At 42.9% G+C, this 24,588-nt stretch overlaps 1 protein-coding gene across 1 annotated transcript in view; it reads left to right on the top strand.

Moving 5' to 3' along the window:
- DDX10 (DEAD-box helicase 10) overlaps positions 1-24,588 on the top strand; it is a 1,393,858-nt gene that overhangs the window by 115,643 nt on the left and 1,253,627 nt on the right. The window contains exon 4 of the mRNA XM_044071854.1: positions 20,810-20,968. Coding sequence (XP_043927789.1) covers positions 20,810-20,968 — 159 coding nt within the window. The remainder of the gene's footprint in view (positions 1-20,809; positions 20,969-24,588) is intronic.

Here is a 24,588-nt window from a genome sequence, read left to right on the forward strand (position 1 = left end):
GAACTTACCTAGATAGTTGACCATGCCAAGAAAACATTGCAGGGCTTGAACATTGACTGGAGCTAGCATCTCGAGAATGGCTGTTTGTTTTGAAGGATCTGGTCATAGGCCTGTACTCATAAATTTATTTATTTATTGCATTTGTTTACCGGGATGGTGCACTGGGCCTGGGTGAGTCCATTTTCAGTGGAAGCTCGGGGAGAAAAGCTCCACATAGATTAGACAGTACATTCACAAAAGAACACATAGTACAGATTATGTTCAGTCACAGTAACAATCATTAGATTATTATGGCCACAAAAGTGCATATTCACAGGGCATATTTGCATTGGAAGTAGGTTATTTCTCTAATTTTACCCAACATAAGGAACTTCTTGCAGCCTGAATTTGCATTTGTGTGGGTTGAGCTTAAGATTCACTTGATGTGTCCTTTCTAGAACTTTTCTGAGGTTTCTGTCATGCTCTGTTTCCTCACGACCTCCTACTAGTACATCGTCTACTGTAATAGCACAAGGATACCCAGAAAAGGTTTGCTCCATTGCACTTTCAGAATTTATCCTAAGTGGCATTCTCAAAAATTCTGTACCTGCCAAACAGAGTACTGAAAGTAGTGAGCAATGATGATTTCTTGTCAAACTGAATTTGCCAAAAGGAGCTCTTTGCATCTAATACGGAAAAAATATTGACATTTCTCATCAAAACTGCGACGACTTCGACTGTGTGCATTGGAGGTTGAGGTCATTTTAGTGCTCTGTTCAAATCTTGTGGATCAGTACATATTCTGATGTTATCCGAGCTTTTCTTATGAGCTACCACCACGGAAGATACCCATTCTGTTGGCATTGCGACTGGACAAAATCACACCTTGTCACACCATTTTATCTAGCTCGGCTTTGACTCTGTCCTGCATAGCTAATGGAATTTTGTGTGCTGGCCTGATAACTGGACTGACCTCTGGGTCTAACTTCATGGCGTATACAACTGGAAGTTTGTCTGGTTTGTCTTGGAAAAGATCAGCACATGTAGAAAAAAAATGTGCTGGGCAAAATAAGAATAGTGGTCTTTTAAGCTAACATGGTGGACTTCCTTATTAAATGAAAGCAGTCCCATTTTCAGACTGTCTCTGAGCCCTAATAATGACTGAACATGCCTCTTGTCCACATAAAATAATAAGTCATAGCTTCTTCCAGCAGAATAACATGAAAACACTACTGAACCTTCAGTTTTAATTTCTTCACCTCCATAGGCAACAAGTTCCGCACACCTTGCCAAATCAAGCCTTTCACCTTTACATACTCTAGCAAATGTTTCTGCAGACATAACACTGCACTTGGAACCTGTATCAACTTTGAGCTCTATGGGTTTGCCATTTATCCGAACAGTGCAAAATGCTTCATTCTTGGCCCTTAAATCAACTGCATTGACTGTTTCATGAAGAACTGACACACCATCAACATAAAGAGTAGGCTTGCCACAGTCTAACTGATCAACTAATTTCTTAAAATGTTCCCTTTTAATAAAAGACTGTGGGTCTTTAGAGTTACAAAATCGTTTGAAATGATTCCATTTTTTTGTGGCATTGTTGACCAAAAGCTAAATACTTTTCCCTTTTAGATTCATGATTACCACCATGATTACGGCAGCTGACAATGAAACTAGGTTGAGGCCCATGCTTTGAGTTTGCTGACTCACTCTTATGCTTCACTGAGACTGTGCTAGAAAGGTCTGGGGTTTACCAGTAAGTGCTGCAGGGGTTACAGCTGCCATGTGCTTAGGCCTGTTTCTTTTGATAATGTGCTGTTATGCTATCAACATGAGCTTTATCACTTTGACTTTTAGAGCTGCTCTTATTTGTAAGCATATATGCACGCTTTTCTGTAAGCTTGTACATCTGACAAATCTCAATGGCCTTATAAAATAATTGTCACAAAGCAAAAGCTTTCTCACAGCATCATCTTTTATGCCACACACTTTTTTGTCCTTTATTAGCTCATCTCTTAAGTCACCATATTTGCACGTTTTAGCCTTATTTCTCAGGTCATTTGTATATGCTGCAAAAGTTTCACCAGGCATTTGATCCCTTGTATAAAATAAGTGCCTTTCCATTATAACATTTGTCTGGGGGTTACACATTTCTCTAGATTTACATTTTAAGCACTCTGGGTCCTGCCTTGACTCAGCCGGTACAACAATATGATGGTTTTCCCACTCTCCAGCATGGGATAGCAGGTGCATATGGAAATGAATGATCCCTTCCAGTGGCTTCTGACCCAGTTAATTTAAGCAGAATAAATGGCTTTATACAGTCATCTTTATCAGAAAATGCAGCCTGTATGAAAATTTCGTACCCTTGCTCAAACACTCTCCAATTCTCAGTAATGTTACAGTCAAACACAAGTGCACTAGGCTTTCGAAATCCATCTGCCATGCCCACAAGGTATACACAAACACATTGAAAATATGGCCCTTGTAATTATGTATGTATGAACAAACTGTTTTGTGAGCTAGTAACAACATTCAGATGCGCAATAAACTCTTCAAAATACTGTACTTTGTGAAATATGCTCTGTAATGGCAGTACTATGTGAAATATGCCCTGTAATAGCTGTACTTTGCAAAATAGCTTTACTGTAACACTGCACAAACATGCAAACACTTTATACATTTTGATAACTGATATCTTTGCTTAATATGAAAATATACATGCTTTGCGAAAATGCGGTTGTTTCTTCCTTTTTTTTTTTTTTTTTTTTTTTTTTGTATTTTATGCTATTTGGACTTTATTTCAAACATTTTCCATAGTAATTAGAATATTTTTATCAATAACGTACATATCTGTTTATGTGAAAGTTGTTTAGAATGTTCTGTATGCCCCATTTCATATTATGTGAAAAAAAATAGTGCTGAGCAAGTTTTAATGCTTTCTGACCTGTTTTGCAAAGTTTTACCCCTTTTTAGGATGATCCACTCATGTACATTCCCCCAACCATAGCCAAGTGCCTCTAATAATGTTTGCCAAGCTGTTTCAAACTTCATGCCGCTTTGGTATGCTGGTTATGACTTCAGGCCCTTTTAGATATGCCTGTTCTGACTCCATGTCCTTTAGACATGCCACTTCTGGCACCATGTTGCTTGTTCATCTCTAATACAAATAATAAGAAAGCTTGGGGTTTTCGTTTAGATCCTTTAATACATAGAAACACATCAGGATGGATAACAGCATCTTTAAATATGAACAAATTAACAAACAGAGCTTACATACATATCTGTTCACATCTCAACAGCTGACTACAAAATGACAGTCAGGCTCGCATGTGCTCAGTATTTTATACACTTGTGCAAGCCCTTGGATAGCTTTTTAAAGGTATACACACGTATATGATGTACAGGGTGTTCAAAGACAAACAAGTTATACAGCCAGTACACTGTCCTAGGGAATTGGTAGCTAGACAGTACTGCGAACAAACTGGACTCAACAGGCAGAGTTTCATGAACTTTCATTTGGGGTGAGGGCTTGAGTAACTGCTGGTTTTCTGTCTCATCTCTATAATGTAGGCAGCCCCACACCTTGTCTGAATTGTAGGCGGAAGTGCAGGGGTACTGAATCCAGGTGGGCAAACAAAGGTGAATGTCATGTTTGCAGCAGCACTCAGATTTACATCTCCTATATCACTTTACACTTAGAGACACTGAGCGAGAGCTGGGAAGATCCTCCAGAGTTGCCAACAGTAGGTGATGGCCTTTGTCACTACTGTGTATTAAGCACCCTGGAGAACTAGTGAAACTACTGAGCTGAACCCTGGAGATAATATGCCCAAGGATAAAAGGGAAAAAATATACGAATTGTCTCAAAATGAGGATGTGATGATGTTCATCGTGTTTCACTGTTGCAGTCCTTACAAATGGGTTATCCGGCTCCCAGTAGCCCGCAGTCGGCCAGAATACCCAAGTCCTTGGTATATAACATCGGCTGCCTCCGGATTAAGCCTAACTCCAGGACGTCCGGTACAAAGGCAGGCAGCCAATGTCATTTCCTCAGTCTTTCTTGTCGCGGAGCCCGAAGCAGAAGCAATTTGCAGGAGTGCCAATTGGCCGATTACCTTCTTTTTGTATTCCAACTTCTAAAGTTGAAGACCTCCTCAGATAAGTACCCTGTTGGGGACCCTTTTTTCTTGCTTTAACGAATGTTGGAGAAAATTAATAACTGTCTTGCTTGTGGAAAACAGATTCCGCATCGTGATTTTCATTCTTACTGTATTACTTATTTGGGCCTTGAGCCTGACGTCCCAAATTGTGATCTCTGTGCTTCTTTCAACCAGTGTACCATACGCCATAGAGTTAGGATTTTATATAAGCACTTCAGAGTTTGGCCTGAGTTTGTTGGTATGGCGACTTCTGGTCTCCCGACTTCGGATGTTCCTAAAAAGCGCAAGGATAAAGACTGCGACAGGCTTAGGGTTAAATTAACTGATGACATCCCTGTTAAGTTGGTTGTCAGTTCAGCGGTAGCTAGTGAGGTGCTTTCTTTGCCCCTGCAGTCCATGGATGTTCAGCAGCAGGCATCTTCAGAGGCCTTTGCTGAGCCCTCCATTTCGCAGGCTTCTACTTTGCCTTCAGACCCTCCGCCAGTCTCCTCCTCTAATCTGGGGTCGCTAAGCAGGCGTCAGCTTCGGAGGGCCTCTTTTCTGTACCCAGAGACCAGATCCAGACCGATTACCTCAGCTCACTCTTCTGTAGTGGCTAGGCTTCCCGAGTCCCTCCAGCTTTCTAGCAGGCCTCCCAGTCGAAAATCTACTCCTAAATAGGCGCCGGCCTCCTCTCATTTGCCTCAAGCTCAGATGGTTAAGAATGGCTAGTGATCTCTTGACTTTTATCAGGGGCTCTCAGCCACCTACTTCTAAGAGGGCTAGGGAATTATCCCCAGATGTTTTGTCCGTCTCCGACTCAGAGGTTTCCAGCACCTCTGCTGATGAAGGGCACTCTTAGCTTTTTTCTGGTTTTGAGGATTCTGATGCTGAAGACTCCATCCCTTCTGCCTCTCCCCCAGAAGATTTCTCGTTTGGGGATACTCTGAATACCCTCAGGGAGCATTTTAGATGGGAAAGTCAGGACTACCCTCAGTCTAAGAAGCGGATTAGGGAGATGTCCTTCAAGGATGCATCTGCAGTCATAACATATGGGTTGGCCTGCCTCAGGCAGCCCTTCAGTCGGCCGGATTCCAAAGTCTGGGTCTGGCCTCGGCTGATGTCGCACTTTCCCCGACGTCACTGCTTCTGGGGTATAAAAGCATCAGCCAACGCCATTTTCCTCAGTCTTTCTTGCCGCGTGGTGCCCGAAGCAGAAGCTGTTCGCAAGTGCCGGTCGGTCAGATCCAGAGATTTCAGCTACCGAATACTTCGAAAAAAGCTAAGTACCCCGTTGGGGACTCTTTCTTGCCTCAGCCGATGTCAGACAAAGTAAATAATTGTTTAACTTGTGGGAAACAAATACCTCATAAGGATTTCCATTCTTACTGCCTTCCCTGCTTAGGCCCAGACCACGACGTATCAGCTTGTTTAGCCTGTGCCTCCTTCAACCGACGAACTCTTAGACGTCGGTCGGAGTTTGCAGAAGAATTTTTTGGGTCCGCTTTTGCATATAAAATGCCGTCGGAGACTCCGACTACGCATTTGGCCAAAAAACGCAGGGAAAAGGACCGACACTTGCGGCCCGCGGTTTCAGCTGAAACCACGGCTAGGCCTACCGCGAGTGTCTCGGTTTCGGCTGAAACCGAGCCCTCGGTTCTTCCTACGACAGAAACCTTACCTCCGACAACTGAGGCCAGAGAGGCCCCGGCTGAGTCAGCTTCAGAAATCCCTACCGAAGCTAGCGCTCAAGATTTGTCTGACACCATTCCATTGGACATATCTACACCTGCACGTGGGGCAGCTAGGCCCCCAGCTTCTATGTCTATTAAGGCCTTCTCCAGGGCTAAAGCTGCCAAACTTTCAAAAGCTTTACCTGCCAAATCTACTTCTCAGAGGCCTTCCTCAAGTTCTCAGATTCTCAGTCTTGCTGAGGACCTGATATCCTTGATTAGGGGTTCCCAACCTTACCCAGACAGGGCCTCCCAACCACCACCAGACAAAAGGCCTAGGACTGAACCCTCTGAACCTGTCTCCTCTGATTACTCCACAGATGGATCTGATTTGTCAGAACATCAAGAAGGGGCCTATTCTCCTTACGAGGATTCAGATGCTGAAGATTCTATCCCTTCTGCCTCCCCTCCTGAAGAATTTTCTTTGGGGAGACCTTGCATTCTATGAGGGAACACTTTCAATGGCAGGGTCAGGATTTTTCTGATTCTAGAAAAAGGCTAAGGACTTTTTTACATTTGCCCCAGCATAGGCCCTTAGCCATACCACCAGTGCTAACTGTAATTGATGATGTGTATAATGAGGTTAGTTCTGCACCTGATTCTCTTCCTCCGGCCCCTGCCAAACCCGACAGATATTACAGGGTCCCGGATTCTCACTTCCACATGTATAAAGCCCATGCTGCAGATCCAGAAACTATCTCACAGGGCCCAAAAGGTGTTGCAGCTACCACTGCCAAAAATCCCCTACCCTCTGATAGAGAGTCGAGAGCATTAGAGAGATGGGGTAAAAAGGTTTATACATCTGCTACTCTTTCTGCCAGGGCTTTAAACTGTCAATTCCATATGATACAGTACCAATAATATTTGTTAGATCAGCTGAATAAGAAGCTTTCTTCTCCTGAACCTTTAGACTGTAAATCCCTTCAGGATTTGGTACACAACTCTCAGCAGGTCAGTAATCATTTCTTAAAATGTGGCTATGATGCACTGGAGGCTTCATTTAGATCAGCTATGACTGGGGCAGTAATTCGTAGGCATGCCTGGCTAAAAGAGCAATCCCTGCCAGACCATGTCAAGGCTAAGCTCCTAGATGCTCCAATGGAGAAACAAAGTTTATTTGGCTCCCCTGCACAGGAGATTCTAAAGAAGGTGGAAGAAAAAGCTAAATCCGTGCAAACAGTAAAGGAATTTCTACAGGTCCAACCTCCGAGGTTCAGCAGAAACTGGCCTTCCAAGAATTGGTCCTTTCCAGACACCTCCAGAGCACAGAGAGGCAGGAATAGACGCCCTCGAGGCAGAGGTCAATCAAAAGGTGCCTATAGGGGCCGTCAGTGGCAGCCTGCCAACCAGAGGAGTACTGCCACAGCTGCAACTACAACCACTAGCACAGGACAGACACAATGACTTGACTCTGATTCCGCCTACCAGGGAACAACTGGAAGCTCCCCTGGGCGGAAAGCTGGCTTTATTCTCAAAAAACTGGCATTGCATTACAAAGGACTCATGGACATTGCAAACAATAGACAAAGGATACAGGTTTCACTTCCACACTTTACCAAAAAGGAGCGGAATGCCAAACCTACCCCCAAATCAGAAGCCAGAGGCTTTCAGACAAATCAAAACTTTACTTCAGATGAAAGCGATAGAAAGGGTACCATCTATGGAACAAGGCCAAGGATTTTACTCCAGACTATTCCTTGTACCAAGAAAAGAAAACCAATGGAGGCCTATTCTCGACTTGTCCGCACTGAACACATATCTCATTGTACCAAAATTCAAAATGCTGACCCTACAGCAACTTCTTCCCATGTTGGGCAAGGAGTCTTGGCTGGTGACTCTAGATCTCAAGGAGGCATACCTGCACGTCCCTATCCGACCAGATTGCAGAAGACACCTCAGATTTCTTGCAGGATCAGAGCATTATCAATTCTCAGCATTGCTCTTTGGCTTATCTACTGCGCCTAGAGTATTCACGAAATACCTGGCATCAGTAATTGCACATTGCAGACTTCAGGGAATTCAAATCTACCCATACCTGGACGACTGCCTAATACAAGCGGACAACAAGACAAAATTGATAAAGGATTTGGCCTATGTCATACACCTGCTACAGGCCTTGGGATACACAGTCAACATCCAGAAAAAAAAAAAAAAAAAAAAAAAAAAAAATTTCATCTGCTTTTACTGTACTTGTGTTTTTACCTACTTCTTTTTACTTTTGCATCATCTTAAAATACTCAATTGTATTTATTACTGCTTGGTGTAACTCATTCTAAGCCTTTTGGTTTAAACACTTGGGCTTCGGACCAGTTAGTTGTTTTGCACTGAGAGGTTTGTGGTCTGCACTGTTGTGGCAGAACAGGTAGCTTACATCCTTCTAGGTTGAGAACTGCTGATTGAGGGCTCAGTGTCTGTTATTCTAAAAGTGTATTAATTCTGGTTTAAGCACTTGGGCTTTCAAGCCAGTTATTTTACATTAAGAGGGTTCGTGGTCTGCACTCTTGTGGGAGGAGAGGCTGGACTCTGCCCTTCTGAGCTGGGAATTTCTGGTTAAAGGCTTATAGTGCATGCATATCTGAACTGTTTCTTACTGAAGTTGGTGCGCCTTGTTTGCTGTGGCATAGACTGGATTCGGGCCTGCTGGATCTAGCTTTGTTTGTGTAACTTGAGCACTAATCCAGACATTCTCTAAAGTATTCAATGGTATTTATTACTGCTTGGTTGTAACTTGATTAAAGTGTAGCTATCATTCAAGTCTTTTGGATTAAGCACTTGGGCTTCAGACCAGTTGTTTTACATTAGGAAGGTTTGTGGCAAGCACTGTGGTGGCAGGACAGGTAGCTTTCATCCTTCTAAGTTGGGAACTGCTGATTGAGAGCCCAGTGTCCAAGTGTATTAGTTCTGGTTTAGGCACTTGGGCTTCAGGCCAGTTATTTTACATTAAGAAGGTTCGTGGACTGCACTCTTGTGGGAGAAGAGGCTGGACTCTGCCCTTCTGAGCTGGGAATTTTCTGGTTAAAGGTTTATAGTGCCTGAATATTTGAACTGTATCTTACTGAAATTGGTTCACCTTGTTTGCTCTAGCATAGACTAGATCCAGGCCTACTGAATCTAGCTTTGTTTATATACTTGTTGTTTGTTTGCTTGTTATTTCCCTGGAAGCTAATTCACCTAATACGCAACTTCTCAGCTTCTGTGGATCACTAGTGATATCTGCATTGCTTACTGTACTTATTTCCTTGTTTCACTTGAAAGAAAGTTACTGTTTGTCGTTTTGCATTTAGTTACTTGTATCACATTGCACTCAAGTTACCTGGCACTTGCTCACTAAAGCAATTATATAAGTCAGCACTAAAAATTAAAAGCACTACACCCTCACTCCCCACTGGCCCTTGTTTTCAATTAAGGATTTCCCAATATTATTCTAGCATGTCCAAAGGTCAGTTGTCAATCTCCTCTCCGGTCCAGCTGGTGAATCTGGGAATCTTGAGGCAATGTTATAACTGCCTCATGTACACAGACAACCCTCTCCTCCTCCCACATAACACAAATACTTGCGAGAGATGCAGCTATTTAGCCAAACTGGAGGCTGAGCTCTCTCAACTAAGGACTGGCAAGACCAGACAGGAGGAGAAGGCAACTACACACACCACAAAACCAGCCTCACATAATGCTACCACTCCACTGAATCAAACACATAAACACACCAAGACATACTCGGAGGCTCTGAGTAAAAATTTACCTAAACAGCAGAGGCCTCCAAAGCAGACACCCAAACAACTGCTACCTCAAGACACCCCACAAGCAACACATAAACCACAAAAGCAGTGTGCAAAGCAGTCACAGCCCTTAAGGCCAAATACAACACCAAACATACTTGTCATAGGTGACTCCATAGTCAGACACACTGACGTCCCACTCACCAGGCTGAACAAGGAGAGGGTCACAGTAAGCTGCCTATCGGGCGCTAGAATCCGCCACATAACACAAGCACTGGGTCACTCCACAGCAAGTACAAATATGACACAGTCATTGTCCATGCTGGTGTGAACGACCTGAGACGCACCTCCCTGGACTGCATGAAAAGAGACATAGAGGAGCTCTCTGATTATGTAGCCCAGGCAGGTATGACCCTAACCCTGAGCAGTATCCTTCCTTCACCAAGAATGATGCCACAATATAGAGACAAGATGATCAGCTTTAACAATTGGCTTAATGTCTGGTGTCATTCAAAGGGGATCCAGTGTCTGTCTGCCTGGGATGACATGCTTGACAAGCCACGCTGCCGCAAGGGACGGCTTGCACCTGTCGCCCTGGGATTCCGGATATTGGCTAAGGCTCTTGCCACCCCATAGTGCCTTTTTAGGCAAGGCTCAAATTCTAAACCTACCACCCTAGAAAACAAAAATGGGAAGAAATTGAGGGTAATGCTGCTCAATGCCAGAAGTCTAAATCTCAAAATGCACGCACTCGAGGCCCTTCTCAGTATGGAGAACATCGATGTCTGTGCTGTAACTGAAACCTGGTTCAAGGCTCCTGAGAGCACCCGGCACTATTAGGTTTTACCTCATATCATGCGTTCCGCCCCAAAACCCGGACCACTCCACAAAAGGAGGGGTGTATCCATATTCATAAAGGATACTCACACCTCCAGGTTGGTGGCAACGCATGAAGCTTCGAAACCATCCAGGTGCAACTAACAATAGGCAAAACTGCTCTACAAATTGTAGCATGCTACAGGCCACCCTCTCAAACTCAGGAACCCCACACAGCCTTCCTGAAGACACTGGAGGGTATAAATGTATCTCCAAACACCATCATATTGGGTGACTTCAACTACCCGAATATAGACTGGGAACATTACTCAAGCCCTAACTTTCTAGCCCAACGGTTCCTGGAGTTCATAAATTCAAATGCCATGGAACAGCTAGTCACTGTTCCCACGAGAGGAGAAAATATACTAGATCTCATTGTCACAAACATGGGGACAAAATGCTCCACACCGAAGTATATCCCTCATTGGTGAGATCTGATCATAAACTAATCTCACTGGAAATCCACATCCCGCCCCACCCCAAACAAAAGACCATAGTGAAGAACTTCTCTAAAGCAAACTTCACACTACTCAAGACTGGTGTGGTATCCTTCAAGGCCCCTGAGTCAGAGGAAACCACAACCCAAGCTGCAGAAGCCCTTACAAATGCCTTCTATGAACACCTCCAGGACTGCATGGATCAGGCAATCCCAAATAAAACCAAGACTCTTTCCACAAAGGGCAAACGTCCAGTCTGGTGGACCCCAGCCATTAACAAACTTTACAATAAGAGGAGAAAGCTATTACATGATAGAACAAAATCCATAAAAGGGAAGTCACCCCTGATCATTATTAGTAAAAAATACGAGCACTCATAAAATCAACTAAGGCCAATTTTGAGAGAAAAATTGCCATGGATTCAAAGGACAATCATAAGGCCTTTTTCAGCTATGTTAGGAACCTGGGTGGAAACTCACAGATATGCTCAGAATTAGTCCAAAATGATACAAAAATCACTGAACCCACAGACATTGCCAACATACTGGCAGACAGGTTCAGTGCAAACTTCACCCTCTCCCCTAAAGGAGAGATAACTATCCCAGCCGAGTGTAGCCTCCCGGACATCTCAAATGCGCAGGTGAAAGCTGCTCTCTAAAGCTAAAACACAGCATCAATGGGACCGGATGGTGTCCCCGGCTGTGTGCTACACGAGCTAAATGAGGAATTAAACCCGCACATAAGGCAGCTGTTTAATCTCAGCCTTACCACAGGATACGTGCCCAAGGAGTGGCGTGACGGCAACTGTGGTCCCACTCCACAAAGGTGGCGCCTCACGGACCCTGGTAATTACCGCCCCATAAGCTTAACAAGTCTAGTCTGCAAAGCTATGGAGAGGATCATAATGGAGCTCATAAACAAAGATATAGGGACTTGCAGACATTGGACCCGACCCAGTTTGGCTTTGTCAAGGGAAGATCATGCCTTTTGAACTTGGTCGACTTCTTGAAATAGTCACCAAGGCCATTGATGAGGAAAGGCAGTCCATACAGCCTACCTTGACCTTGCAAAGGCTTTCGACACAATACCCCACTCGGGTATTGTAGAAAAACTTACCAGCTTAAATGTAAACCCATATGTCACAAGATGGGTTGCAAACTGGCTTAAGGACAGAACCCACAGGGTTAGAGTTGCTGGCGCTGTGTCAGACTCCAAGCCGGTCACAAGTGGTGTCCCACAGGGCTCGGTCCTTGGCCCCTATTGTTTGGCATCTACTTCTCAGAAGTACAGGCCAACATGGGAGGACTTTGGCTGACAAAGTTTGCAGATGACTGCAAACTGGGCCATAGTGGAAAGTGCATCGGACACTGATATCCTTCAGAAGGGACTCACGGAAACAGATAGCTGGTGCCAGAGCCATGGCCTGAAGTTAAACGCCAAAAATGTATAGTCATACCCTTCGGGAAAAACAAGGTAACCCCAAGCTACCATATAGGTGGCAATCCACTAAGCACAGAAGAGGTTATCAGGGACCTGGGGACCCAGGTTGACAGTGGCCTTTCTTTTGACACTCACATTGCTAAAGTGGTTAGAAAGACCTTCTACATTGCCCACCTGATCATGAAGGGATTCACATCCAGATCTAGTGAGGTCATTGTTCCCCTGTACTCTTCACTTATCAGACCAATGATCGAGTACAATGCCCCATTCGGGATGTATCTCACCCGACATCTGCAGCAATTGGAGAGACCCCAAAAGTTCCTCACCAAAAGGATAAAGGGACTCCAAAATCTGTCATATGCTGCCAGATTGAAGAAACTCCAGCTCTATTCAGTCGCATACCGTCTGCTCAGAGGTGACATGTGCCTGACATACAAGGCCATGTCCAACCCGGAATTAATGGACATGCTCCACCTCAAAAATCCAAATCCACCAAAACCACTAGAGCAAGCGACTTAAACCTTAGCACGGATATAAATAGGACGTGCTGGAGGGATAGATTTATCACTCAGAGACTCCCCATGCTGTGGAATAAAATCCCGGTCCATGTGAGGCAGAGCACCTCGCTGACTCTGTTCAAGAGAAATCTAGACCTGTGGATGGGAGATCGTAGGTTTACCCCGGGAATCATCTCTGGGTCACTGCTGGACAGAGGCACAACAAACTAATGGGCACAGTATTTTTTCATATAAGGGGTGGCGTAAGCCACAATAATTTGGGCTAGGCTTATAAATGCCTTAGGGCAGATAGCCTAGTATAAACCTATGAACCTATGAACCTAAAAGTCAAGACTAGTGCCATCCCAAAGGATAATCTTTTTAGGTGCAGATCTGGACACAATAACTCAGATGGCTTTTCTCACAGAAGAAAAACAAAAACAACTTCCAGATTATTTCATGACTTTGACAAGACAAACTCAGCTTACTGCAAGGAAAGTCCTGCAGGCCCTGGGTTTCATGGCATCCTGCATAATCTTGATCCCACATGCCAGGCTGCATATGAGAAAATTACAGTGGTACCTAAGGAATGTATGGTCTCAACACAGTCACAGTCTAGAAACCATGATACCAATCATTCCATGCCTTCAAAAGGAATTCCTGTGGTGGGCTCAGGCCTGCCAGTCCAACAGAGAGGGTTGCCTTTCACGAAACCAAAACCAAGGCAGACCATCACCACGGACGCCTCAGACCTAGGATGGGGAGCACACATGAGAGGACAAATGTATCCAAGGCCTATGGTCTCAAGGACAGTTGAACTTGCACATAAACCAAAAGGAGATGCTGGCAGTGAAGCAGGCAATCGAGGCATTCAAACCATTCCTCCAGCAAGGACATCTGCTGATAAGGACGGACAACACCACGGTCATGTGGTACATAAACAAACAGGGAGGCACGCATTCCTACCCTCTATGCCGGATGGCAATGGATCTGTGGAACCTAGGCCTGAACCTCAATATCCAGCTGCAGGCCATATTTGTACCAGGAAAAGAGAATTCGCTAGCAGACAGCTTAAGCAGGACTACCACGGATGCTCACTAATGGGTGCTGCATCCAGACATTTTCAAACTCATAACAAAGAAATGGGGATTGCCAGAGATAGACCTGTTCGCCTCCCCTCTCAACCACCAGCTGAAGAAATTCTGCTCAAGATCATACCACCCACAAGCCTGGAGGGTGGACTCTCTCTCTTTCAGCTGGAATGCCCTAATAGTGTATGCATTCCCACCTCTCCCATTGATGTACAAGGTTCTTCTGAAGATCAGGGAGGAACAGCCAAAGGGGATACCAATAGCTCCGGACTGGCCAAGACAACACTGGTATCCGCTACTGAAAAACATGTCTCAGGAGAACTCATGGCCTCTACCCCTATGGCCTCTTCTTCTAACGCAGAACAATTTCAAGACCCTGCATCCAAGCTTGAAAACTCTGCAACTAACTGCCTGGAAAATTGCTTGAAACCAAACCAAGCTGTCTTATCTCAGAGGGTCAAGGACATTATCCTGGAGTCTCGCAGACCCTCCACAAGGAAAGCATACTCAGCTAAATGGAAGAGATTTCTCATCTGGAGCACATCAAAGGGCACAGATGTTACAGTGGCAAACCTAGCACACATCCTAGAATACTTAGCAGAATTGTTCCACAATGGCCTGTCTTACTCTTCCATTAAGATTCATGCTTCAGCAATTTCAGCAGAATACAATATGGATCCTCCTCTCTTCTCTCACCCTCTACTCAGACAATTTCTGAGAGGGATCAAAAATGTTAAACCTCCAAGGAGACCCCCTCTACCTGCATGGGATCTCAATTTTGTGCTGGAAAAATTGACACTACCCCCTTTTGAACCAGCAGCATCAGCAGACTTGCAGTTTTTATCTTGGAAAACTGCTTTCCTTCTGGCAATCACTTCAGCAAGAAGAGTATCCGAGCTACAGGCATTAATGGCAGGGCAGCCTTTCATTATTTTTCACCAGGATAGAGTGTCTCTGAGAACCAATCCAACTTTCATGCCAAAGGTGGTATCCAGGGTATCCTTGAACCAAGCCATTCATTTGCCTACGTTCTTCCCTAACCCGCAGAACAAAGGAGAGAAACTCTTGCACACCTTGGATATACACAGACAACTACGCTACTATCTGGACAGAACTAAAACTAGCAGAAAAACTGACCAACTTTTTGTAGCCTATGCAACTGGGGTGCAAGGAAAAGCAATTTCCAAGCAGACAATTTCAAAATGGATAGGAAATTGCATTCGCTTTTGCTACTCTTTTCATGGAAAGACAGCTCCTGAACATATCAGGCCTCATTCCACAAGGGCCACAGCCACCACTACAGCTTTCCTTCGAGGGGTGGCTACCAAGGACATTTTAGAAGCTGCTACTTGGAGCTCCGTGCATACATTTGCCAAGCATTATAATCTACTTTTATACTCCAGATCCCGAGCAGGCTTTGCAACTGCAGTTTTATAGGGGATCTTAACTACACCATCCTTATCTTAGTACCTCCTCCCCCAGTTTGGCTATGGTATTCTACCCATATGTTATGACTGCAGATGCATCCTTGAAGGACATAGTACAGTTTTGTACCTACCATAAATGTAGATGTCCGATAGGTATGCATCTGCAGTCAGGATTACCCACCCTCCTTCCCCTCTGTGGTATTCCTAGGGTGCTTACCCCTCTTTCAGCTAGCTGGGGGGATCTGTTATGGTGTATTTGTTTGTTTGTATATATGTATATATATATTTTTTGCTACTGTTTGGAACATTCAACATTTATCCAAATTTAGCCTTCCTAGAGGGCACCTGGCATCTGGGGCAAGAAACACTGAGGAAAATGCCGTAGGCTGATGCCTTTATACCCCAGAAGCTGTGACGTCGGGGAAAGTGCGACATCAGCCGAGGCCAGACCCAGACTTTGGAATCCGGCCAACCGAAGGGCTGCCTGAGGCAGGACAACCCATATGTTATGACTGCAGATGCATACCTATCGGACATCTACATTTATGGTAGGTACAAAACTTTCTTGGATTTGCCTCAGCATAAGCCTTTGGCTATTCCCCCGGTTTTGGAAGTTGTTGATGATGTTTTCATGGAGAAGTCTTTGACACCTAATTCTGTTCTTCCTACTCCCAGAAAGCCTGACAGGTATTGTACAGTTCCTGATTCTCATCAGTTCCTTTTCAGAAATCCTACTGCTGATCCAGAGATTATTTCTCGGGGCCCTAAGGGTGTTAAGGCCACTGTTGCTAAAAGTCCTGTTCCTTCTGACAGGGAATCTAGGGCCTTAGATAGGTGGGGTAAAAAGGTTTATACTTCTTCCACCTTGGCTATTAGGTCTGTTGATTGTCTCTTTCATATGCTTAAGTATCAGCAGTATACTTCGGAGGCCATTAAGGCTACAATTGCTGGTGTTCCTTCCCTGATGGAGAATAAGGACATGCAAGACTTATTGAATTCTGCCACTCTGGTTACTAAACATTCTCTACATTGTGATTTTGACACTTTGGAGGCTTCTTGCAGAGCAGCGGCTACTGGTTCTGTTATCAGAAGACATGCTTAGCTCAGGGAACAACCCCTTTCTGAACCTGTAAAATCTAAATTACTGGATGTGCCCTTGCATAAGGACAATCTTTTTGGAAGCAAAGCAGAAGAGGTGTTGAAGAAGTTGGAAGATAAGGCTAAATCTATGCAAACTGTTAAGGACTTTCTGCAAGTTCAGCCTTCTCGTTTTAGTAGGCATTACCCTTCTAAGAGTTGGACTTTTCCTGACCCTAGTAAACAGGGTCACACTAGATCTAGGGGCTACAGGTCTTCCCGGGGACAGACTTCCACCCCTCAAAAGGCTGAACACTGGCAGGCTTCATCTTCTAAATCTGGGAATTTTAAGCAGATTTCCCAAAGCAAACATTCTCAATGACTCCGGCCTTCCCCTGCTTGCCTCTGCGGGCCCAGGGTTTTTTTTGGGGGGAAGGTTAGCCATTTTTGCAGACGTCTGACACACTATCACAGACGACAAATTGGTGCTAAAAATAGTATCACAATGCTACAAAATCTCCTTTCACACCTTGCCAGTTCTCCAAGGATACCCAGATATTCCCCCTCTTCAATGGGCAGAAACAGAAAAACAAGTTTCTTTCTGCTAAACCTGGGAGCAGTAGAGCCAGTTCCTGCACTACATATAGGCCAGGGTTTTTACTCAAGACTTTTCCTGGTCCCCAAAAAAGGAGTCACTTGGCTCCCTATTCTGGATTTGTTCATTCTAAACACCTGTCTGGTGATTCCCAAATTCAAAATGCTCACTCTTCAGCAGTTGCTGCCAATGCTGGCCAAGGATTCCTGGCTGGTGTCTTTGGATCTAAAAGAAGCTTACTTGCACATCCCTATCAGGGAAAGCTGCAGGCAATTCCTTCGTTTCAGGGTGGGGAACACACACTTCCAATTCTCAGCACTGCCCTTTGGCTTATCTACTGCTCCCAGAGTTTTTACAAAATGTCTGGCTCCGGTCATTGCCTTTTGCAGGCAAAGAGACATTCAAATTTACCCTTACTTGGACAATTGCCTTATTCAAGCAAACTCTCCAGAACAACTTCTATAGGATTTGGACTTTGTAAAGAACATTCTCACCTCTTTGGGCTACACAATCAATGAAAAGAAGTCAAAATTGGTACCCACCAGGGAGATTGTATTCCTGGGAGCGAGTCTGAACACAGCCACCCAGATGGTATCCCTCCCTCAAGAGAAACAGATGGATCTTTCGAATTACTTCAAGAACTTGGCAAGCATGACCCAGCTCTCTGCAAGGTAATTCCTGCAAGCCCTGGGGTTCATGGCTTCATGTATTCTGATGATTCCATATGCCAGACTGCATATGAGGAAAATACAATGGTACATTCAAAACCTTTGGTGTCAACACACTCAGGATTTAGACTTGATTCTTCCTCTGATTCCCTGTCTGCAGACGGAGTTCCTTTGATGGGCAACGGCCTGTGCACAGAAGAAAGGCCTACCTTTCTGTCCACCTCCTGCCAGACAGACTCTCACCACGGATGCCTCAGACTGTGCTTGGGGAGCACATCTAGAGGGCACATGCATTCAGGGAGCTTGGAGCTATCAACAAGCTCAGTTGCACATAAATCTGAAGGAAATGATGGCAGTTCAGCAGGCCTTGATAGCTTTCAAGCATCTTCTCTCTCCTGGTACTCTTCTAGTCAGGACAGACAACACTACAGTCATGTGGTACATCAACAAGCAGGGAGGGACTTACTCTTAGCCCCTGTGCAGACAAAGCATGAGACTATGGTCCATGGCAGCTTCTTTGGGCATTCTTCCAGGAAGGCTCAACACCTTGGCAGACTGGTTGAGCAGGCAAGTCCTGGATCTTCACGACTGGCAACTAAACAAGACCATCTTCCATTGCATCATTCAGCATTGGGGCACCCCCCAGGTGGATCGCTTTTCTTCTACAACCAACCACCTTCTTCCAACCTTTTGCACCAGGGATCATCACGACAAAGCTTGGACAGTGGATGCTCTGTCCTTCCCCTGGACACAGCTGTCGGTCTATGCAGTCCCTTCTCTGCCTCTACTTCCCAGAGTGCTGTTAAAGATAAGGGACGAAAAACCAAGGGCCATCATCATCATAGCTCCAGACTGGCCCAGGCAGCATTGGTATCCACTTCTTCGCAGTCTCTCCCAGTCTCAGTCTTGGCATCTTCCCCTGATACCAAATCTTTTGGTTCAGGACGGAGGAAAGATTCTGCATCCTCACCTTCAGACTCTGTATTTGACTGCCTGGCTCATAATTTAAACCTTTCTCAACAGGTGGTTGAGGTCCTTCGTGAGGCCAGGAGGCCTAGCACTAGGAAACCTTATGCAGATAAGTGGAAAAGATTCTCCATTTGGATGCGAACTAGAGGAGGAGAAGACCCATCTCAACCTACTCTTCCTCTTATTCTTGATTATCTGGCAGGTTTACTTAATGGCGGACTTTCCTTCTCTTCTGTCAAGATTCATGCTTCAGCCATTACTTCAGCTAGAAGAGTGTTTGAGCTGCAGGCCATAAAGGCAGTAGAGCCTTTTATCACTTTCCATGTGGATCTGGTTTCTCTTCGGACTAATCCTTCTTTTATGCCTAAGGTGGTTTCTAGCCTGACTCTTAACCAGTCTATCCACCTGCCTACCTTCTTTCGTAATCCTCAGAATAGAGGAGAAAGGTTACTGCATTCACTAGATGTGCATAGGCAACTTAGATTTTACCTGGACACAACTAAACCTTTTCGAAAGCCAGATCAGTTGTTGGTCAGTTTTGCTTCTGGAGCCCAGGGCAAAGCTATTTCTAAACAGACTATTTCTTAGTGGATTGCTCATTGTATTCACTTTTGTTACTTAAAGCATGGCAAGGTTCCTCCTCAGGATATTAGGACCCATTCTACTAGCGTTACCTCTACCTCAGCAGCTTTTCTTAGAGGTGTACCTACTAAGGACATCCTGGAAGCAGCTACCTGGACTTCTGTCCACACTTTCACGAAACATTACAATTTACCCTTGTTTTCTTAGTCCAGGGCTGGTTTTGCCACTGCAGTGTTGCAGGGCATTCTTACCAACAATTAATCAGTGATATTCCTCCTCCCTTTTTGTTTTTTCCTGGGCTTTGGAAATCAACCCATTTGTAAGGACTGCAACAGTGAAACATGATGAACATAGTACAGTTGTGTACACTTACCATAAATGTAGATGTTGAGTGTATTCACTGTTACAGTCCTGGTTACCCCCCTTCCATCCCCCTTTTTTCTTAGGGCACAGACTGGATTTTTTCTTTACCTGGTCTTACTTTTTTGGGGGGCCTCTGACAGTTATGGCAAGAAAAACTGAGGAAATGACATCGGCTGCCTGCTTGTACCTGACATCCTGGCGTCAGGCTTAATCTGGAGGCGGCCAACGTCATATACCAAGGACTTTGGTATTCTGTCCGACTGCGGGCCACCGGGAGCTGGATAACCCATTTGTAAGGACTGAAACAGTGAATACACTTGAACATCTATATTTATGGTAAGTGTACACAACTGTAATTTCTAGCTGTACTTACTGCAGTATTATTACCTTTTCCCTCACCCCAAAAAAGCAACCTCCATATTTATTGAAATTATTTGCATGTGCCCTAAAAGTTATAAAATGGGTGCACTTCTGAAACATCAGAAACTAGAACAGTATTAGTTTCCATTTTCTGTGTTTTCACAGATTGAAAACCAAGTGAGTTGTTACAGTATCAGTAGAAAACTCTTTGTCTGAATGCTGTGAATGTCAGTTTGGCTTAATTGCTTAAAATAACTCTGTATCCTTTTTTATTCCAGTTCGACTCCCACTTTTGCCACATACACAGTGGCTTACTTTGAGGAAGTACGTTAACCAAAAAACTGACTCAAGTTTCAGCTGAAAAAAAGTGGTGCTTGTACATTGTCATACCTTTTTTGTTTGTTTTAACAAATCAGTAGAGAACCTTTAGTTAAGTAAGACAAGGGCAGTATTCATCAAAGTTTACGTGCACTGTGCGCGCTATGAAGGATGTGCTGCCTAGTGCCCCTGTGTAAGCACACAGACATAAACTACTGAAAATAAACAGGTTGTCTTTCTTTGGAGAGTGAGATTTGTAGTACGTATGGACCATTGTGCATCAGGTAAGGCTGCTAGATTGACTTTGCAGTTTAGTATGATCTTGATTAAGCAGATGCGTCACAGCTTTTATGTATGGGAAATTAAATTAGCATTGATGTTTAGGATATGTGTTGGGTGTGTCTGGTGGAGGTAAGAGCTAAAACAAATGTCAGGATTACATAAAAAACATTTTTTGTTTTTATAATGTTGTTAATGTATAATTTATATTTGCAAATTGATCTCTGATTTAACTGAGCCTTTTCATTTAACAGGTACTGGAATGTTTATACCGCCAGCAGTGGACAGCAGAGGAAGGTTTGGCTGTTCTTATTATATCACCAACTCGAGAACTTGCGTATCAGACATTTGAGGTTCTTCGTAAAGTAGGAAAGAATCATGAATTTTCTGCTGGACTGATAATCGGTGGGAAGGTCTGTATGGTATAGTTTTCTGATTTCCTTATGTGGTAACTTTGATGATAGAAAGTCTTTTTTTTTTTTTTTTTTTTTTTAGTAATTCAGTTTTTTTCCATCATTTGTCAACTGATTCCTTAACAGAACTTTTCATCCATGCTCTTGACCAGAAGGACAAATACAAATGCAAAGTCTCTGTGCTTGGACAGTTTGGAATAAACAGTTAACCTGAGCAATAAAGTGGGAGAGAACCAAAGTACTCACAGGGTACTTTTGGAACCATGAGAAGAGCATACAGAGTTTGCACAAATAGTATGTGAATTTAGAACTAGACCCCAGTGTGTGGAGCTGTAAGACAGCAGAACTTGGCAGCAGTCAGCATTTTCTAATCTAGTTCATATGGCTGTTAAGGTGGTATTTTTCTGTTGTTGTAGTATAATCAAAGACAGTTGTGAGTACATTTAGTATTAACCTGCAGACTGTGTGGTCTTTTATGTTGCAAAGAAAAGACCAGCAAATGCCTTGGCTTAAAATCTGCAGTGAGCCTGTAGCACTATATTATGCTGTTAATTACATGTAGCAGTTTTAGATTCGCCATATGGCATCCTTATGGATAGTCTTGAGTTTACATTGGTTCTTTTGGTGTACCCTTTTCCTGGTGTGTGCATTCTTAACCTTGGCATTTAGGTGGCATACAAATATTGCCTTTCACTGACAGAGTAATTGTGTAAATTGTAGTAATGTTGTATGGTATAAGCTTGGTATAAGTACTGTAGACAAGGTGGTAATGAAATTTTCAGACTGGACACATTTATCCTTTGCCATCGCAAGTGTGTAATGGAGTGCAAACTTTACTGTACACTGATTATAATTATATACTTTACAGTAGGTTTGCATTAAGGATTTTTTTCATTGTACTATTGTGTCATTTGAGAAACCAATTTTTTCTAAATTTCATGTAATAAATTTTGTTTTCAGTAATATCTTCAGTGTTAGTTTGAATTTTTAAAATACATAGCGTTTAAAGGTCTACCCCTTCTCAAAATATCCCTGAAGGGTGCAATTGAAAGCAAACAAGTATATGCAAATTCACATATATTATGTGTTTTATAAAGAAAAACAAATAGTGACTTTGGATTTGAATACCCTTTTATTATAATTGAATAAACAACCAAGGAAACATTTTGAGCTTGTTCTCTTTCTTGCTTTCACTAAAAATGCTCAGCATCTGAAGGCTGCATTGTACTGCCCTAAAGAAACACTGATACTTACTGACTGGACTGTATTCTGTGACATTTGGCACTAGCAAGCTATCCCCAAATATGAGCCAGAAAATATGTTTAACTTTATTTTATGTCTGCAAGTACTTGATGTAGTATTTAATAACGAAGCAACATCCAGTAGAATAGTTTTGATGCCTGATATTTGCTTTTAATTTAGTGTGCTTTTAATGGGAAAGCAAAGTACAGCAGCCTAGATTTGATGACAGATGTTATTCTGTGATTCCTGATAATGAGAAGTTTCATGTAGGTATAAGCAAGAAGAATATTTGATATTGTTTTACATGTTTGCAAGTATCATTTAGCTCAGTGTTTCAGTGAGGAAGCAACATACATCAGCATGGTTTGGGTTGTCAGGTGCCGTTCGTTGATGTCTCATGTTTTCAGATGTAATTTGGTGCCAGAAGCGTAGCTAACTCAACTAGAGCCCTGAGACAGTACTATGAACTAGTGCCCTACCCCCTCAGCTCTTCAAGTGATGAGCAAAAAAAAAAAAAAAAAAACTTCATTTTAATAACCCAATCAATACATTGCAAGTGCTTACAGTTCCATCTACACACAGAGCAAAAAAATAAATAAAAAATTGAGTTCCTTCTACTGGCATAACAACCAAGTGGCCAGATATGTGATGACACAGTACTTTCCTTACTGCTACAGCCATTCAGGTCCTGTTTCTATGCCCTGCCTCCAGCCCTCCTTCAGCATATTATATTTAAAAAATATTTCTTAAACTGTAGCAAACTGCTTGCTACAAATGTAGCATACATGTGCTATGGTTAAAACCCTGCCTGCATAGAGTGGTACCTCGCTCTTGTTTTGGCTTAAAAAAAAATTTCATTTTAAACTATAGCAAACGGGTTGCTACAGTTTTGACCACACATGGAGCACTGCAGTGCTCAGTTTTCACCACAAATGCAATGCTGGCTTTTAAAAGCAGATATTGCTTTAAAGAAAGATCGGTATTGGCTAATCATGCCCTCAACACTTTGGGCCCTGTGCAGTTGCCTTTCTCTCTCCACTCTAGCTATGCTACTGTTTGGTGCAGTGTTTAATGGTGAAATGACATACTCCACCATGGTTGTGACTGACAGGCTGTGTGCTGTTATGGCCAATATTGATACATTATAACCAGATATAAATAAGAAGAGTGTTCGTTTTACTTACTCATATCTGCGAATGTAATGTGAAATAGTATTTATTGGTGAAGCAGCATGACACAGCATCATTTTTAATTAACAAATGCTATTCTTTGTCTGATAGTTAATAAAAGGTGGATTTGTGTTGTGTACAATTAATTCAGCCTACATTTCAGCATAATATCTGCAGGCTATATTGATTCTTTTATGAAAAAAAAAAAAAAAGTACTGTTTTATAATAGCCAAGTATAAGGACAAGGAATGATTTAGTTTATTTTACATGTCTGCGAATATCATTTGGTGTACATTTTAATGATGAGTCAACATGCAGAAGCATGTTTTTTGATTAACAACTTGTGTTTTGTGATGTTTGATAATGAGAATTATTAATATAACTTGGAGAACATTGTTTATTTTGCATGTTTACAAGTATCATTTGGTGCAGTGTTTAATGGGAAAGCAAACAGACTGCAGCATGTTTTGACTAAGTGCTGTTCTGTGTACTGTAGAATTAACACGGAGGAGGTACAGAGCTGCAAGTAGTATGGGTAATACTGTCTGTAGATTAATTTAGTCTATGAATGCTTCTTTGATTTTACTTTGCTAAAGTAGCACTGTTATTTTGATTGACAAGTGCTAGTCTCTGGCACATAATAGTGAGGTGTTATAGCCAAATAGGAATATTCATATTGTACATAACATTTTGGTGCTGTGTTTAATCGGGAAGTAACATGATTTTGATTGACAAGTGTTCTGCCACAGTAATATTAATGCAGATGAAGGAGCCTTGCAAAGTGCAGTAGAATTAACCTATTGTACAGATTCCATTCTGTGCATGGCACAATTAATACACATGGATCCTAGCATTATGGTAAGTACATAACTTTCGTTTTTATTCTGAGTCCATATTTAAAGCTTAGTAGACAAGGGTTTGTATAGTAAAGGTACCTTTTCATGTATTGGTGTTAAAACTGTGGTAGGATACAAGTCCAAAATGCTTTTCTTTGTTATTTTTTTTCACAGCTCTGGAATAGAGTTGCATTTTGTTTTTATTAGTGTTTTGATTGTAAGTCAGTCTGTTTTGTGTTTAGTGTTATATTTGTATGACCTTGCTCCTACTACTGCTACTTTGCTCACTTCCACACAAAAAATCGTTAATTTAGTTTTGCATTTCATAGCCATTGCATAATTCTGTTATTGAGTTGTTCCCAAAAAAAAACAT

The sequence above is a fragment of the Protopterus annectens genome, chromosome 5.part0 (assembly GCF_019279795.1).
Source record: "Protopterus annectens isolate FY-2018-M chromosome 5.part0, PAN1.0, whole genome shotgun sequence".
NCBI classification, from domain to species: Eukaryota; Metazoa; Chordata; order Ceratodontiformes; family Protopteridae; genus Protopterus; species Protopterus annectens.